At 31.1% G+C, this 19,163-nt stretch overlaps 1 protein-coding gene across 1 annotated transcript; it reads right to left on the bottom strand.

Moving 5' to 3' along the window:
• Window positions 1-277: 277 nt before the first annotated feature.
• LOC112707847 (probable terpene synthase 2) lies at window positions 278-18,157 on the bottom strand. The gene is made up of 3 exons (XM_025759847.3): window positions 17,934-18,157; window positions 1,260-1,508; window positions 278-758 (listed from the first exon to the last, which is right to left on the bottom strand). Exons 1-3 carry the CDS (start codon window positions 18,033-18,035, stop codon window positions 441-443), a joined length of 669 nt encoding a protein of 222 aa, XP_025615632.1. The 5' UTR covers window positions 18,036-18,157; the 3' UTR covers window positions 278-440.
• Between the last annotated feature and the right edge of the window lie 1,006 nt (window positions 18,158-19,163).

Genomic DNA, 19,163 nt, shown 5'->3' with positions numbered 1-19,163 from the left:
AAAAATTTTCAAAAATTGTTAGACTAGTTTTTTTTTTCATTTTCAATCATATTTTGATTATAAATAAATAAATTCTTAACGAATTTTATTATAATATAATTAAATTGCTAAAAAGTTATTATAAAATAAATTAATTCCTTTAAAATAACAAAGAGATTAATCTATTTCATGATAATAATTTTTAAGAATTTATAAAAAATAAAAATTCGTCACAACCAAAATGTTTGTTAATCTTAAATTTGCTCTTTTTTTGTTTTATTGACAAAGTAATGACTAGTGAGGCAGAAGATCTTGTTCCATAAATAACAGACCAACCACACAATAATTAACGCTTCAAAATATAAGTGTTATATTATAGCATTTTATAACCAGCAAAGGTTATAAATTTTATTCTTACAATCTCTAAGTGTAAATAACTGGATAATTCAAAGGATAATATCTTAAATAAGAAAATTCTCCTCCGATTTTATTGGCAACGGATCAACAAGCAAAGCTTCGATGCATTCCTTCATTTTTCCTTTAGCATGAGTGTAACAATCTTCATCTTTGTACATCACATCAATAAATCGTGCCATGTTGACAATTCGCATTAGAAACATCACTGGAACTTCTGTTGGCTTCAGGCATTCTTCATTTATATTCTTCCAAGCATCTATAACTCCCTTTTGCAATTCTTGAATGGCTTCTTCTTTGGATATATCATATTCTCTCATATAGCATTCTAAGAGTGGGACAATATGTTCTCTTTCTTGTTCAAACTGTTTAATATAATGAGATTTAGTTTTTAAAATAATTTTTACATGACTAAAGAATAATAAAAAACATTCAGAAAAATTATTCATTATTAAAATCAGTTATAATATGAATTGAATTTTCAAAAATACAATATGCACACAAAAGTCATCAGCACTATATATTGTTACATAACAAAAATATTTAGAAGACAATAAAAATCAGTTTAAAACAGTTTAAATTTTTATTATTATTTTACATTTTTTAATTATTGTTAAAATAAATAGATAATTTTAAATATAATAAAATATAATTATAAATGTTATATATATAAAAGTTTAGATATCAAGTTAAATAAGATAATTTTAGATTATTATCTTTCTAATATTATTCTTTATATATATATAAACTTATTTTTAATATATATTTTATATTTTAATATATATTTTAAATGAATAGTTAATTTGATGACTAATTTTTGTAGTTAAATTTTTATGTTGTGTTTGTATATTGCATATCAAATATACCTCACTAGAGACTATGTCATCTATGAACCTGCAAACAATTGTGGAAGCTGTAGCAATTTTGGGTTTACTTGTTACCCATTTGAAGATGTCTTCTACCGCGGTATCTCCCATGCCAATGTAAGAACTTGTCATGAGGAATGGATAACCACATGATAATGTTGATATCTGTAAGTGCTCTGCTATTGTTGGTATATACTTGTTATTCAACCATTTGGCCTCGGTCATATAGGCTTGGGTTGTCTCCTGAAGCTGCCATTCAACTTGTATTATATAACAAAATCATTATTGATGATAGTGCATTTGCAATGCTGTGATGTGATGAATTCAATTATTTTAGTAAGGATAAACACGCCAACCACATGAACAAAAGAAATTCATGAATATTTAGACTAATTTACAATTAGAGTGTGAAATATATCAATTCATAACTGTCCAATTTGTCCCGCATAAAAATTATATATGAAAATATTAAGTGAATAAGTTATTTTTATAATTAAGTCTAATTAATTTTTTTATACTTTTATTTTAATTTTTTTAACTTTTTTTAACAAAAACTTTTTGTTATTAATCTTTAAGTTAGTAGATCAATCTAATTGAGCCAAATTCTTTTGGGTTTTTGGATTTCTTTTCTATGTGGAGAAAAAATTCAAATGTTAGTATCCAAATCAATGAATAATTGAAGTGGCTGATGTGAGTTAGGGTTGAGTGAGAGAGGTTTCATTTTGCAAGAAGAACACCAAACACTAGAGAGAAGAGAAGAGAGAAAATCATTTTCGCACATATACAAAATTGTCTCTATAAATTAGTTGTTGCAGATTTGTTAATTGTTGGATCGAGCTCAAATTTGGACTGTTTCACACATCGGGTTCTTTGTTTTCACTGTTCGGATCTTCAATTTGATGTCTGTAGCTGGAGATATTGGTCACGCACAGCAGCTCTGTTTTTGTGGTATTTTTATCTTCTTGTTTTTGTTTTGTAAGATTTGAAACTTGGGTTGTTTGGCTTGTTGTATACACGTTTTGTGCAGTAATTAATGACTCTCTTGTATCCTATTTTTTCATCATAGTGAAGTTATTTTCTGGTTTTGGTGACTTGTGGTTTTAACTTCTCTCATTGAGAAGGTTTTCCACATTAAAAATCTTGGTGTGTTAGCTTGTCTCTCATTTATGATTTATGTGATTTTTCTGTTGCTATTGGGTATTATTGTCTTGCTGTTGATATTTGTTGTGAATGGGTATTGTTGTTCCACTAATTTTTGCAAGTAGAAAATTGTGTGTTTTATTCCTATCAATTGGCATCAGAGCTTATTTTTGGGCATTTGGTTATAACTTGCTTGAAAGATGGAGGCAAATAATTTTACTAGGATAATAAGTTTGAATGGCACTAATTACCATCTATGGAAGGAAAAAATGAAGGATTTGTTGTTTGTAAAAAATCTACATTTACCCGTATTTTCTACACAAAACCAGAATCTAAAACAGATGAAGAATGGGAGTTTGAACACCAACAAGTTTGTGGTTTTATTAGGCAGTGGATAGATGATAATATTTACAATCACATTGCTAATGAGACTCATGCTTAGAATTTATGGAATCAAATTGAATCTCTGTATGCTTCTAAATCTGGCAATAATAAATTGTACTTATTGAATATGTTGATGAATTTGAAATATAAGAAGGGGTCACAAGTATTAGATCACCTGAATGAATTTCAAGGGATTTTGGATTAGTTGTCAAGCATGGGAATCAAGTTTGAAGATGAGGTTCAAGGATTGTGATTGCTAAATACTCTACCAGATTCTTGGAAGACATTTTGTATCTCTCTTACTAATTCTATTCCGAATGGTAAAGTGAGCATGCAACTTGTTAAAGGTGGCATGTTAAATGAAGAGATGAGAAGAAAGACGCAAAATTTTTCGTCACACTCTGAAATGTTAGTCACTGAAAATAGGGGGAGAAATCAGAATAGAGGTCAAAAGGGTAGAGGTAAAAGCATGAGTAAATTCAAGTCAGGATACAAGAATGTTGAGTGTCATTAATGTCACAAAATGGATCACGTTAAAAAATATTACTTTTTTTGAAAAAAGGAGAACGAAGGTAAGTATGAAAAGAAGGATGATGGTGGTAATGATCGTGTAATTGCTATTTCAGATGATCTTCTTACTATTGATATTGTTAATTATGAGTACAATGTCAATCTTGTTTCTGATGATGAGTTCAGTTGGGTAATTGATATTGGTGCCTCAATACATGTTACACCAAAGAAGGAGTTCTTCACTTCTTATACTCCAGGTAATTTTGGAGTGCTTAAGATGAGTAATGATGACTTGGCCAAGGTTATTAGTGTAAGAGATGTTTGTCTTAAGACTAATATGTGAATGAAGCTGCTACTCAAAGATGTTAGACACGCTCCAAATGTTCGCTTGAATTTGGTTTCAGTTAAAAAACTTGATAATGAAGATTTTGTAAACACTTTTGGCTTTGGACAATAGAAGCTTACTAAAGGCAACTTAGTGGTGGCTCGAGAAAAAGGTACTTCAAATTTGTATGTGATGCATGCCATGATTGCAAAAGGTAGTGTGAATGCGATTAAAAGTAAAGAAGTTTGTAACTTGTGGCACAGATGACTTAGTCATATTAGTGAAAATGATTTAATTATTTGGTTCGAAAGGATGCTTTTTCCGGTTTCAAGAATGTAGAGTTGGAGAAATGTTCTCATTGCATGGCTGGGAAACAAAGAAGATTATCATTCAAGAAGAATCAACCTTCAAGAAAAATAGACTTCTTAGAATTGGTGCATTCTAATATTTGTGGTCCTTTGAATATATGGTCTTTTAGTGGAGCTATTTACTTTATTACTTTTATTGATGATCATTCAAGAAAGCTTTGGACTTATGCTTTGAAAACAAAGAACCAAGCTTTGAAAAAGATCAAACAATTTCAAGATTTGGTTGAGAGGTAAACAGATAAAAAGCTTAAATGTATTTTCACTGATAATGGTGGTGAGTATTGTGGACCATTTGATGAGTATTGCAAGCAGCAAGGTATTAGGCATGAAAAGACGCCTCCTAAAACACTTCAGTTGAATGGTTTGGTAGAAAGGATGAATTGAACATTGATTGAAAGAGTTAGGTGTATGCTTACTGAAGCTAAGCTACCTAAAGTCTTTTGGGGTGAAACGCTACTTACAGCGGCTCATGTGATTAATCTGAGCCCTACAATTGCTTTGGACAATGATGTATCGGATCATGTTTGGTCGGGCAAAGATGTCTCATATGGTCACTTGAGAGTCTTTGGATGCAAAGCATTTTTTCATGTTCTAAAGGATGAGAGGTCCAAATTGAATGTGAAGACAAGGCAGTGTAATTTTATTGGGTATGGTCAAGATGAGTTTGGTTACAGGATTTATGATCCAGTTGAAAAGAAGCTTGTAAAAAGCTGTGATGTAGAGTTTATTGAAGACCAGACTATTGGAGACATTGATAAGGCAGAAAATAGTCAATCACAAGAGAGTAGTGACTTAACTAATGTAGATCCAGTTCAGCCTCCTTCTTTGTCAAAACTAGCAGATAATCAAGATCAAGAGCATATGAAACAAAATGAGCCTTTGGTTCCTAATGATCAGGAGATAGGAGATCCAATTGATGCTCCAGTTGATGATGATGTTAATAATCAGCTTGAGTTACTTGAAGATCCACTAGGTTTTCATCCTAGGAGGTCTACTAGAGAGTGACGACCTTCAACGAGGTATCCTTCTAATGAGCATGTGACATTTACTGATGGATATGTGACTTTGACTGATAGGGGAGAACCTGAATGCTATACGGAAGCTATGGAAGGTGACGACAATAAGAAATAATTTGATACAATGCAAGATGAAATGAAATCCTTGCATGATAATCAAACATTTGAACTTGTGAAGTTGCCAAAAGGGAACAAAGCTTTGCAGAACAGGTGAGTTTATAGGTTGAAACATGAAGAAAATTCTCAGTGTCCAAGGTATAAGGCTAGATTGGTGGTCAAGGACTACAGGCAAAAAAAGGAGTTGACTATAATGAAATTTTTTCATTGGTTGTGAGAAGATCTTCTATTAGGACTATTTTGAGTTTGGCTGCAAGTCTTGATTTAGAGATAGAGCAGATGGATGTGAAAACTGCTTTCCTTCATGGTGATCTTAAAGATGAAATTTACATTGAATAACTTGAAGGTTTCATAATAAATGGCAAAGAGGATCATGTTTGCAAACTGAAGAAGAGCTTGTATGGGTTGAAGCAAGCTCCAAGATAATGGTGCAAAAGTTCGAGTTTGTTATGGCAGAACAAGACTACAAGAAGATTTTTTCTGATCATTATGTATTTGTTAAACAATTTGCTAGTAATGATTTTATTATCATTTTGATATATGTTGATGACATGCTTATTGTTGGTTAGAATACTTCTAAGATTGATATGTTGAAGAAACAACTTGCAATGTCATTTGCAATGAAGGACCTTGGGCCGGCAAAGGAGATTTTTGGTATAAGAATCGAGCGTGATAGAAAAGAGAAGAAACTTTGGTTGTCACAGGAGAAATACATAGAGACAATGTTGCACAAATTTCAAATGGAGAAAGCAAAGGCCGTTGGTACTCCTCTTGTTACACACTTCAAATTGAGTTGCAAGGAAAGTCCATCAAGTGATGAAGAGAAGAAAGACATGGAAAAAGTTTCATATGCATCAGCCGTGGGTAGTTTAATGTATACTATCGTGTGCATAAGATCAGATATAGCTCATGCTATTAGTTGTGTTAGCCGTTTTGTTTCAAAACCAGGAAGAGAGCATTGGAATGTTGTATAATGGATAATGAAATATCTTTGTGGTACTTCTAACATGAAGTTGTATTATGGAAGTGATAAGCCTATTCTAGTTGGTTATACTGACTCAGACATGGTAGAAGATATTGACTCTAGAAGGTCCATTTCAACCTTCTTGATCAACTTTGCGGGTGGAGCTGTGTCTTGGCAATCTAGATTGCAAAAATGTGTTGCTTTATCTACTACCGAGGCCGAGTTTATTGCTATTATCGAAGCATGCAAGGAGATGCTTTGGATGAAAAAATTCTTAAAGAAACTCGGGTTTACTCAAGAGATGTATGTATTATTTTGTGATAGTCAAAGTGCTATACATCTTGGTAAAAATTCTACTTTTTATTCTCGATCCAAACATATTGATGTGAGGTATCATTGGATACATGATGTTTTGGATGTTGAGTTGTTGGAACTTGAAAAGGTTCATACAGATGAAAATGGTTCTGATATGATGACCAAGGCATTATCAAGATGAAAGTTTGAAATTTGTTACTTAATTGCCGGATTGGTGGTTACCTCCACATAGTCGTGAAGGGGAGATTTGTTGGGTTTTTGGGCTCCCTTCCTATGTGGAGAAAAAGTCTAAATGTTAGTATTCAAACCCATGAATAGTTGAAGTGGCTGAGGTGAGTTAGGGTTGAGTGAGAGATGTCTCATTTTGCAAGAAGAATACCAAACACTAGAGAGGAGAGAAGATAGAAAGTCATTTTCGCATATATACAAAGCTGTCTCTGTAAATTGGTCGCTGCAGATTCGTTAACCGTTGGATCGAGCTCAAATTTGGACTGTGTGTTTCAAACATTGGGTTTTTTATTTTAATTGTTCGGATATTCAATTTGATGTCTGTAGCTAGAGATATTGGCCAAGCACAGCAGCTTTGTTTTTGTGGTATTTTCATTTTCTTGCTCTTGTTTTGTAAGCTTTGAAGCTTGGGTTGTTTGGCTTGTTGTATGCATGTTTTGTGCAGTAATTAGTGACTCTATTGTACCCTATTTTTCATCATAGTGAAACTATTTTCTTGTCTTGGTGACTCGTGATTTTTACTTCTCTCATTGAGGAAGTTTTTTACGTTAAAAATCTTGGTGTGTTAGCTTATCTTTAATTTCTGGTTTATATGATTTTTCTGCTGTTATTGGGTATTATTGTGCTGCTGTTAATATTTATTGTGAGTGAATATTATTACTCTTCTAATTCTTACAAATAAAAAACTGTGTTTTATTCCTATCAAATCTACTGCATAGCTATTCTATATGTATAAAAATATAATATGTACTATGACTATATGATAAGTGTTTTATTAAGAGTATAAAATTACTACAGTATAGTTCTACGCGACGAAACTGATAGACAAATATAATAATGTGAGATTTTTTTTACAGTATTTTCGAACTTCAGAATATTAATGACTGATCTGTCGTGATATTGAGTTTTATTTAAGAATTTGTTGTTAGTTAATAAATTAATACATACATAAAATAAAATTTAGTCTTTCAATACTTATTTAAACGAATTAGTAAATTAACTATTAAACTAATTCAACTTAATTTAATTTATTGTGAGGTATTAATAGTGATGTTAGCATAATCATAAACATGTAAGTTGGGCCTTTTTTCTTTTTTGAATAAAAAGGTGAGTTTACAGTAAAGGTACACGCATAATAAAAACTTACGAATGTTATGTTGCCACGTACAGATTTACACCACACACATTAACACGGAAAAGAGTGAGAAAAAAAATATATATTTATTTATGTTTGTATTTTGACTATTTTCACATCATATTATTTTTTCTCTTTTCCAAACGACAAACCTACCGCACCGTCCTTCAGTCTTTTAGGTTGTGTTTATTTTTAAAAACAAGACAGAACATGATATTGAAATAGAGATAATAGAATAGAGACATTAAAAATTATTTGTTGTTTATTATGTTTAAATATAATAGATAAGATACTAATATAATATCTAGTATTATTTTTGGATATACATAGACAAGACTAAAATATTATATGAAATGACTAAAATAGTCCTGTAATTCCAAATTTTCTATATCAATACAAATTAATTTAATAAAAAATAAGAGTACATAGAAGTACAGACAGAACTTGAAAAAAATATTTGAAGAGGCAAAAAATTTTAATAAAAAATATATTAGTATTTATATTAAAATAAAATTTACAAATATAATTATTTTATTTTAAAATTTATTATTAATATGTAGGAATACATATGGTTAAGATTAACAAAAAAAATAAATTTGAGTTTGACTAATAAAAAATTTTGTTTAAGTTAATAAGCCAAATTAATTTTAAATAAAAGTTAATTTAAAAAAATCCATTTTTACATGAAAAAACAATTAGTTTTTGCATATAAAAATATATTTTTATCTAAAAAAAACTAAATTTTTTATGTAAAAACTAATTTTTCTTTATAAAAAATTGATTTTTCTTTAAATTATATAAAATCAATTACAATTTATAAATTATTTTTTAGCATTTTGAAAGATCAATTTTATTTTTGATAATATTTATCTTTCAAAAGTTTTAAGATTAATTATTTTTGTTATTATTTTTATTACAAATCAAATAATATAATATAATGTTAAAATGGTATTGAAGTAAAACGATAAAAAGAAAAGAATTATCTACCCCTAATAAAAAATTCTACAGAAAGAAGAGAGTACCTGGAAAAGAAAGAGATAGAGAAAGAATAGGAAGAAAAAAGTATCTCTGAACAACGCAATAGGAAAAATAAGAAGGGATAATAGTAGAAAAAAAGGAAAACAAAATTTATAAAATTGTCCGTGTCCACTTTTCTAAATCCCGTGTCCATCATTGTCCTTCGTGAAAAAGTGGACACAAAAGTATAAAAAACTATCTCGGAGACAATATGTTCACTGTCCATGTCTCTACTTCCAAACACTTTTTAAACAAGTATTGTCTATATCTCCGTATCCTGCCCCTGAAAACAAATGCTACCTTACAGTTTACTTATTATTTTCTCTCCTTTTTTTCTCTTTCGTTCTCTCTATAATACGTATGTGATCATAAAATCTGAAAAATAAAAGTTCTCTCATTATGATTAATTTAGTCTATTAAATAACATATATATTTATTTTTTTAATATTATCTAAAAAAAATAATGATTTAAGATGATAAATTCTTTAAATTTAATAAATTGTAAACAAAATTTGTGATGGATATATATGACAAAAAATATTTTAGGAACAAAATTATTACACTAAAGTAATTTAATTTCTGATATATGATAGATTCTTTATCTATCTTTTCTAAAAAAAAAAACTCAAAAAAAATATAAATAAAAATTCCTAATTTATTTTTGTGATTTTTTTTCATTCCAACAAGAAATTACATGAAATGTTTTCTTCTTCTCAAAGGCAACTACAAAAACTATAATGTAAATTATAATGTGTTTTCTTAAGTATTAATTTTAATTCATGAGTATTTTACTTATTAAATTTTTATCATATACAATTTGATCGAGTTATCAAATATTATCGTATAATGTATTTTTTATATTTATGTTTTTTTATAATTTGGTTTTAATCTAATAAAATTTAAAAATAATCTATTTTAATTTTTGATAATCAAAATATTCTGCAATAGTAAGTTAGATGCTTATGAAATAGTTTAAAATAAAAAATAATTTAAAATTTTAACTTATTTTTATCTTTTTAATTTTTAAATAAAAGATTTTGTATTTTTATTTTTACATTTTTAAAAATTAATATATGTTTAAATTTGAGAATTAATTACGACTTTAATAATTACTCTAGAAATATACCACTTTAAATTATTTTTTACTATATCAAAACGACAAAATCAACAAATTATTTTTCATTGACAAAAAAAATATTTTAAAGAAACTAAAATGCCATAAATGAACATCGAAGTTGTAAATTGTCTAAAAAATACTAATAGCTTTCACCGTAAACTCATCTTTTTGTCCAATTAAAAAAAGAAAACCAACTTATAAACCTACAATAATGTTATACAATCTATTCCATTATATAAAAATTAGAATTATGTACTAATATGACATTTTTTTTAAAATAATTTTTGATTTATTTTTTAACTAATTGAATATAATTTATTATGATAAATTAATTATATTAACTAATTAATTTAATTAAATATTTAAATATCATATAATTTATTATAATTTATATCAATCAATTAATTATAATTCATTATATCAATTATATTGATTTATTAATTTATAAGATGTATATTAAAATACATAATTTATTATTTATTCTAATTAAATATAATAAATATAGATTAATTTAGTTAAAAAAATTATTGTCTTCTAAAAAATTATTTATTTATTTATTTTTTTAATTTATTAAATTCAATCAATTATAATAAATTAATTATATTAACTAATTAATTCAATAAATTATTTTTTACTTATTTTTTAAAATTTAATAAATCAAATTAAATTAATTATATTAATTATTTATATCAACTAAATGATTTAATTAATTTTTAAAAATATTTTTATTTAATTTGTTTTATTTATTTAAATACACTAATTATAACTAATCAATTATTTAATTTTATTATAATTAATATCAAATTCTATTTCTAATATAAAAATATAAAATTTTATTTCTTTCAACTTGGCAGGTCAAATACTAATCTATCAGGAATTGAAACTCAATTTAAAGGCTGTCACTAGCTAATGAATTGCTATACATACAAGATAGAATTTAAATCTGATGCTTATTTAAACAGATAAATAAAATGACTACTCAACTAACTTAAATTGATTGAAACAAATACTAATTATTTTTAATATTTTTAACATTGAAAATCATCAAATTTTAAAATTTTAATTATAATTTTATAAAATACTTATAGTAATTAATAATTAGGGTTAAGTACTAAAATCGTCCCTAAGGTAAGGGGCGAAAATCAAATTCGTCCCCGACGTTTTTTTGTTATTAAAATCATCCCAAACACTCAGAAACACTTTAAAATCATCCTCAAGTGCATTAAAAAAATTTTAATTACAATTTTACCCCTGAACCTTTTGACGCTTCGTGTTTAATTCCCGCGAAAGGGCTTCATTCTCTGAGTAACATTACCCCAAGAAAAACTGATCCTTCACCTTCACTGATGCCCTAACAGAGTGATAGCTGGCCTGATTTAGTAGCCTCACTGTGTTTGCATTGCGTGGAAAAAAGTGGGAGAGAGCTCGTTCTCATGGCAGTCATCTCGAAGCAGGTACGTGTGCAGCATTTGTTTTCTATTTTTTTGAGCTTGAACTAAATAATCACTCATGGATATTTGTTGGTTTACAAATGGAATTTGGGTGTGATTTATGTTTGTAGGTTTTAGGTGATGAGAACCTTTAACCTGACTGTCTATCATGGTGGTAGATTTGGAAATAACAATGCTACATTGGAGTATATAGGGGGAGAAAAGACAGTGATCGAAGATACTGATATAGATTGCTGGTCTGTTTTTGAGGCTTATGTTGAGGTGGGACAGTTTGGGTACACAAAGAAAAAGATTTTAGCTTTTTGGTATAAGGACCCAAGTTCTAAATGGTTAGAGAAAGATCTGAAGTTATTTGAGGGAGACATAGATGACATTGAGATGTGTAAAATAGCAGAAAATAGGGGTCATGTCGAGCTCTATGTGGTCCATAAGGTTGAGGATGCTGAAGAATTTCCCGAAGTAGGGTTTATTGATGTTGGAGGTTAGAGTGAACAGGGTGAGGAGCCGTAGAGGGGTCATGATGAAGAGGTACATAATGAGAATGAGTTTGTGATTTTTCAGGGTGAACAGGGTCAGGAGGTTGAAAGAGACAATGTGGAGAAGGTTGACGAGGGAGATAAATTGAACCCGGAGAAGCAGGTTAAATTGAATAGTGACGATGATAGCGATGATGAGGATTTCATTCCATCTGCTGATGAGGTTGACAATGCAGATTATGTGATGTTTACAGATAGTGAAGAGGAGTACGATAATGAGAGCGGATTTGATGAAGTACGAGGTGGGACGGATGGTAATCGGGTTGATAAATATATTGTTTGATCAATTTTAAATTCTGGTTGATAAATATATTGTTTGATAAATATATTGTTTGATCAAATTTAAATTCTGGATATTATGGTTGATAAATATATTGTAATGTCACACAATTTTACATGTTCTATTAGGGTCTCTTGCCTGCTTTCGATGAGGTCATCCCAGGAGTAGACCATAGGTTCTGTGTCAGCCATCTTTACAGCAACTTTAGGAAGAAATTTCTTGGACTACACTTGAAGCAGCTGATGTGGAGCTGTGCAAATGCTACACACTGGAAGGAATGAGAGAAAGAGATGCAAATCATTAGGCAGATCAACGTGGATGCCCACAGACATCTGAATGCTATTCCTCCAAGATTTTGGAACAGGTCCAGGTTTAATTTTCATTCTAAATGTGACACTCTTGTAAACAACATGTGTGAGAGCTTTGATGGTGTAATAGTAGAATCTAGGGAGAAATCTATAGTGACAATGTTGGAGGATATCAGGGTTTATTTGATGACTAGATGGGCTGTTAATAGAGAAAGAATTAAGAACTTTAATGGTACAGTTTTACCTCGCATTAGGATGAAACTAGAGAGGAAAGGCAGATCAGCTGGTGAGTGGAGGCCTTACTGGTCTGCTTTACAAACATATGAGGTTGTTAATAGACTGAATAAATTTGCTGTTGATCTTTCTGCTCATGAGTGCTCTTGTAGGAAGCGGTAGTTTAGTGGTATTCCCTGCACACATGCCATAAGCTGCATCAATTTTAAGGGCCTTGACATAGATGCATTTGTTGATGACTGCTACAAGAAGGCTGCATATGTCAAGTGCTATGTATCAGTGATCAATCCTCTTAATGGCCCAGATTTGTGGGAGAAAACCAACTTTGATGATGTCATGCCCCTTCCTTATCGAAAGCCTAGCCACAGACCAGTCAAGAAGAGAAAGAGAGGGCCAGATGAAGCTTCGGACAGCAGCCAGTCCCACTTGTCTAGGAGGGGACAAATCCAGAGGTGCTCAAACTGTGGTGAATCTGGACACAAGAGGGGAGGATGCAAGAAGCCATCCCTAGATGTAAGTGTGTGTGTATTTCATGTATGTTAGGGTTACATTATCATTTATTCATCAACTGCATTTTTTAATGTGTTTCAGGCCCAACAACCTAGGCAAGCTCCTAGCAAGAGAACCAGAGGAGGGAGGAAGTCTTCATCTAGCAGACCTATGACCAGTTCTAAGGCTTCATCACAGCCTGATATGCAATCTGCAAGTGGAGGTATGAGGAGGTCCACCAGCTCCAAAGCCTTATCTCAGCCCCAACCAGCCACCAAATCATCAAAACCCAACTCAACTCAATCCAGGTCCAAGCCCACATCATCCTCAACTAGGCCCAACAGTCCACTAGTAGGTACTCTCCACCAAAAGCCCAAGAGAAAGCTTACCAGAAGCAACACATAACAATCACCAGCACCAAAGGAGATGGGTGCAGCCAGCTCCAGCCAACCAGCCAGGACTGTCTTCTTCAGCCACAGAATTCCACTTCATGTATCTCCAAGAAAGCTGAGGCTTATGGCAAAACTTTCACCAAGACTTTGGAGAAAACTTTAGACTATTATGAAAATTTGAGTTTTGTGCTGTTATTATTGTACTGTTGATTGAGTAGACACAATGTGTGCGACACTTGTTTTGGTTTGTTTAAAACTAACACAACATGGTTTATGATTCAACTTTCTTAGTGAGCAACAGAGTTGCTCTAGGTTTCTGGATATCCTAAGAATCCAGCTTTTGTTGTTGTTTCCTTAGGCCTAAAGACTATATTTTGTTCTGTGTCCGTGTAATGGAATTCATGGTGACTGAAGTTTCCACCTTTTGGTGTTATTTTCCTATGCTTATTAATCAATTACAGATAGTTGTGTTCTGCCTAACATTATTCTGGTTCTGTTTAATGAATGTCCACCTTTTACTTGATATCCTGTAAAGTTGATTAACACAAATCATCAATCACAATTTCCAGGCTAACATATAAATTTTTCTTTCCAATTAATTGTCAAATTACAAGGACATCATTTCACTCACACAATTAATCACCAAAATCCTAAACCAAACCCACATGTTCATTCAACACCCAGTATAACTCAATACAACTCAATTTACATAACACATACCCAATCAGACAAATCCAAACTGCACCTTAAATTCTCCCCTAATTTCATCAATCATACTTCAACGGCATCACACATGCAACTCCCTGCCTCTGATTAAATTAAATCTGCCACCAGAAGCAAAATAAAACAACCCACCCAAAAATAAAACAACCCACCCAAAAATTCCTAACATTGCAGCAACATTGAACTTCCACTTAATGTCCCTCACTTTTGCTTTCAGGGCCCCAACTTTCCTCTTCATCCTTGCAACATGAGGATCGTCACTGTCTGCTTCTGGGTCTGCCCATCGAAAAAAATCACACTCCTCTTGGATCTGCAGCAACACACCAGAGTCAGGGCCCAGAACAAACAATACATTGTCATCACCCATCTACAGAAACTTAAAACCCTACCCTCATAGTAGACACACCCCCAAAATCGTCGCCCAGAGTTGTTCCTCGTTCCCAAAACTCTAAGCACGGGTCTCTCCCCATGTCGATACACAAGCTCCCTCTTCTGCGCAGACGACCTACTCCGACATGACCGTGAGCTCTCGCCAGCCATGGCTCCACTCACCTTCGCAAGCCCTCTCTCCTGCTCTGCTTTGTTGGTTAGGGATGACTGATCTGATTTAATCCCAACCCTCCCCAAACCAATATTTTATAAAAATAAATAAATAAACAAATAAATTAATTTTATTCATTAAAAGCTCCAACAATAGAAAATAACGGCTACAAGGAAAAAAGTGTCCAAAAATATTGTTTTAAGAAGGAGAAGATGATTTTAAAGTGTTTCTGAGCGTTTGGGATGATTTTAATAACAAAAAAAGGTTGGAGACAAATTTAATTTTTGCCCCAAACCTTAGGGACGATTCTCGTACTTAACCCTAATAATTATTATATATTTTTCATTTAATTTTTTAATAAAATTTTTTATATATTTTTATATATTATTTCGTACAAGACACGAAAATATACACTAATTACTACTACCAATAATATATGTATTTTTACACATGTAAAAAGACATCTTTTTTTACATAAAAAATTTAGCTTTAATTAAACTTAATTATTAAAATAATTTGTTCATATAATAAAAATAAAAAACTTAAAGAATCGAATGTCTAATTCTTAAATTTTGCATCTTTTTGTGTGAAAGGATTATTAACTCAAGTTTGGCTTTAACAGATCTCAATGGAATAAACTTGATTGATCATACAGCAGTGTTTATATCTCATAAATTTTGCAAATATGATCAAATTTAAAATGAATACTAGTTAATTTACAAGTTGGATTTGTTGGGGTTAAAGAGATAAAAGATTTTCGATCAATTAGCATGGTTGGTAGTGTGTATAAAGTGATTTTTAAAATATTAGTTAGGAGGATGAAATCAGTTATACCATACCTAGTTGGAAAGACTCAAAATACGTTTATCAAGAGTTAGAAAATATATGATGGGACTCTTATTACATGTGAAACGATACATTGGCTTAAAATGAGGAAAAAGGAAATGGCAATAATCAAACTGGACTTTCAAAAGACTTACAATAGGGTCAAGTGGAGTTTTGTGGACATTGTTTTGCAGAAAATGGGTTTTGGACGAAGGTGGAGGGAGTGGGTTATGAAGTGTATAGCCACAACTTCTATGTCGATGTTGATAAATGGTTCACCAACAAAGCCGTTCAAGATGGAAAGAGGTCTGAGACAAGATGATCCCCTATCTCCATTATTGTTTGTACTTATTGTTGATGTCCTACATAGAATGATTGGAGAGGTAGTTAAAAACAGCTAGATATCTCCTTTATTTGTTGGGAGAGATAATATAGAATTGTCACATCTCCATTTTGCCGATGACACTGTATTGTTCTGTTCGTCAGAGGAGGAGACTATTAAGAACTACAAGAGGCTCCTATGATGTTTCAAGTTGATGTCGAGGTTAAGCATTAATTTTGATAAATTCAACTTGATCTCAATTAATTGTGAACATTAGTGGATTTGAAATATGTGTAGTTTGTTGGGGTACAAGGAAACTACTTTGCCGATCAGATACCTTGAAATTCCTTTAGGAGCTAATCCGAGATTGGTCAAGACTTGGAAGCCAATTATAGACAAAGTGGAGGAGAAGCTCAGCTTATGAAAATCAAAGGTTCTCAACAAAGCAAAAAAGATGGTACTCATCAAAGCTGTATTAAATAGCCTGCCGGTTTATTATTTAAGCTTATATAAGATGCCGAAGGTTTTTGCGGAGAAACTGATTTCGTTAGAGAGAAGGTTTTTATGGAGTAAGGAGGATGGAAGGAATGATATGACTTTGTTAGATGAAAAATGGTCCAAGCTCCAAAGAAGTTAGGGGGTTAGGAGTCAAAAATGTAATGGTTCGTAACACCGCACTCCTATTTAAGTGGTGGTGGAGGTTTTCAAAGGAGGAGTGTCCATCGTAAAAGAAGGTAGTATGCTTTTGTAATAATCTCTCCCCTAATGAGTTATTGTCCACCTAGACTTTACCTACTAGAGGGGGTCCATGAAAGGATATTTGTTAGGTATAGATTAAGGAGCAACATACAAGGGCAAGATCACAACTGACTTGTCCATGGAGGTTGGTGATGGCAGAAGAACTCGTTTTTGGAAAGATATCTGGTTAAGTTGTGGTCCTCTAAAGGATAGGTTTTCAAGGCTCTTCTCGGTTTCAATTCAGAAAGTCTCTGTCATAGGGGTTTGTGGGTTTTGGGATGAATTAGAGTGGATATGTAACTTCCAATAGAGGCGTGAGCTATTCCAATGGGAGTTGGAACTTGTGAATCAGTTACATGACACTTTGAGGCCGGTTAAACTAGCCTGTGATAGAAAGGATAGAGTTGTCTGGAAGTTTGATAGAAAAGGTATTTTTTCTACTAACTCTTTTGTGCATGTACTACAGGCGAAAACACTTCCAGATGACGTAAGAAGCTATAGCTTCACTAAGACTGTTTGGAAAGGATTAGTCCCTCCAAGAGTGAAGCTGTTTTCCTGATTTGTCTTGATAGGCAGGGTAAATACAAAAGAAATGTTATGTCGACTCCAAATTGTTAATCAGGGTGATAATTTGTGTGTATTATGTGATCGGAATGTTGAATATGTTCACCACTTGTTTCGTGGCTGTGAATTTACTTGGTAGGTATCGTGTGCTTGACTAACTGATTTTGTCAGACAGTGGTCTTGTCCGGGTACTTTAAAGGAACACTTTCAAAACTGAACAGGTGTTACAATTAGAAATGAGGAGCGAAAGAAATGGTTCACAAGTTTTTTCGCAGTTGTTTAAAATGTCTGATTGAAAAAGAATAGGAGATTATTTCAGAAAAAAAAAAAGATGCTAAAGAAATCTACAACATGACTCTATTTCACAACAAAGAGTGGAATTGCGAGAATCCCTTTTGTTATTGATGTTAATGGCAGATATAACATTGAGATATAAACTATTAGTGTAAAAAATTACGAAATAATTACAAGAAGTGTTGTTTTATTGTTTTTCTAGTTTTTCGCTCTATTTTTATGTTGAGTTTCTTTTGTTTTAAAAAAAAATTTACAAATTGGATGCACTAGTTTTCGAATTCAATGGAATAAATTTAACAACAAAACAAGTAATATATTCTTAAAAGGTCAAAAAGGCTTACTGCTTTTATGGAATATTTAATGCAATATGTTGTTCCTTGCTTTTCGACTTCTTGTTGTGTTTCTTCATAAATCTGAAAGAGAGACTTATAAATTAATTTCATGTACTCTGGAAGAACATTCAAACAGCCAAGATCCCACCTGTAATATTTCACAATAGAATGGCTTAGAAAAGTTTGATGGTCCACCAACAATATCTACAAAATGACTACTTTTATGGAGATATTTTTTTTGTAAGAATAATATTGTAAACCGATAGAGCTGTTTTTATTTTTTAGGCTCGACCCGTTAAGTTTATGGGTTGAATGGGTTGGACCATTTAAACCCGTTTTATTTACGGGGTATAATTTTTTAATTCGAACCGTTTATGATCAGTTCAGTAAGTTGAACGGGTCAGTCCATTTATCATTTTATTTTATTTTTTAAAAAATATTTTGACAAAAATATTACTTTTAAGTTAAAAACCTTAAACAAACAATATCTTTTAGTTGATGGGTCAGATTTTCGGGTTGGATCGAAAGAAATGTCGGCTAAAAGTGTTACTTTTTTTTTAAAATGTAAAAAAAAAATTTAAACGGACCACCCGTTTAACCCGCAGACTAACTCGTTTAATCCGTCATTTTTTTGAGTTAATCAAGTTCAGCTCGTTTAACTCAAAATTTAAACAGATTTAATTTTAAAAGTAAAGTCCGCTCATTTAAATCGATAAACGAATTGATCCGATGGATTTAATCAATTTTAACGGTCCTATAAACTAATAATCATTATCATATGAAGATATTTTTTGTTAAAGTCTCCGCCTATGTACAAATATTGTGACCATTAATTTCAAATTAAACTTCAAATCTTAAAATTAATAAAGGCATGATTTTTTTTAATTTCCATTCAATTCCTTCCATTTCACTTTCTCTTCTAATAATATTTTAATTTTGTACCACCATCTTCTGCGGTATTACCTCTCTTAAGTTAAAGTGAGTTTTATAATATTTTTAGTATGATGTTTAAATTATCTAATTTATTTTTAAATAAAAAATAAAAAAATATATAAATTTATTAAATATTATTTATTTTTTTAATAAGTTAAACACAATATTAAAAGACACGATAACATTCACTTCAAAATTTTGGTATGTGCGAAAAAAAATACAAAGTAAATAGATGTTTATATCTCAGCATGCGAAAGACATAAATAATATTAAATACTTCTATAACATAGCTTCGACAAAAATGAG

The sequence above is a fragment of the Arachis hypogaea genome, chromosome 8 (assembly GCF_003086295.3).
Source record: "Arachis hypogaea cultivar Tifrunner chromosome 8, arahy.Tifrunner.gnm2.J5K5, whole genome shotgun sequence".
Taxonomy (NCBI): domain Eukaryota; kingdom Viridiplantae; phylum Streptophyta; class Magnoliopsida; order Fabales; family Fabaceae; genus Arachis; species Arachis hypogaea.
This window is presented reverse-complemented; position numbering and strand designations above follow the sequence as displayed.

Coding starts and splice junctions, on each gene's coding strand:
- LOC112707847 (XM_025759847.3), bottom strand. CDS start 18,035: ATGAAATTAATTTATAAGTCTCTCTTTCAGATTTATGAAGAAACACAA. Junction 1,509..17,933: donor TTAAATATTCCATAAAAGCA/GTAAGCCTTTTT, acceptor GTTGAATGGCAG/CTTCAGGAGACAACCCAAGC. Junction 759..1,259: donor ATGACATAGTCTCTAGTGAG/GTATATTTGATA, acceptor TATATTAAACAG/TTTGAACAAGAAAGAGAACA.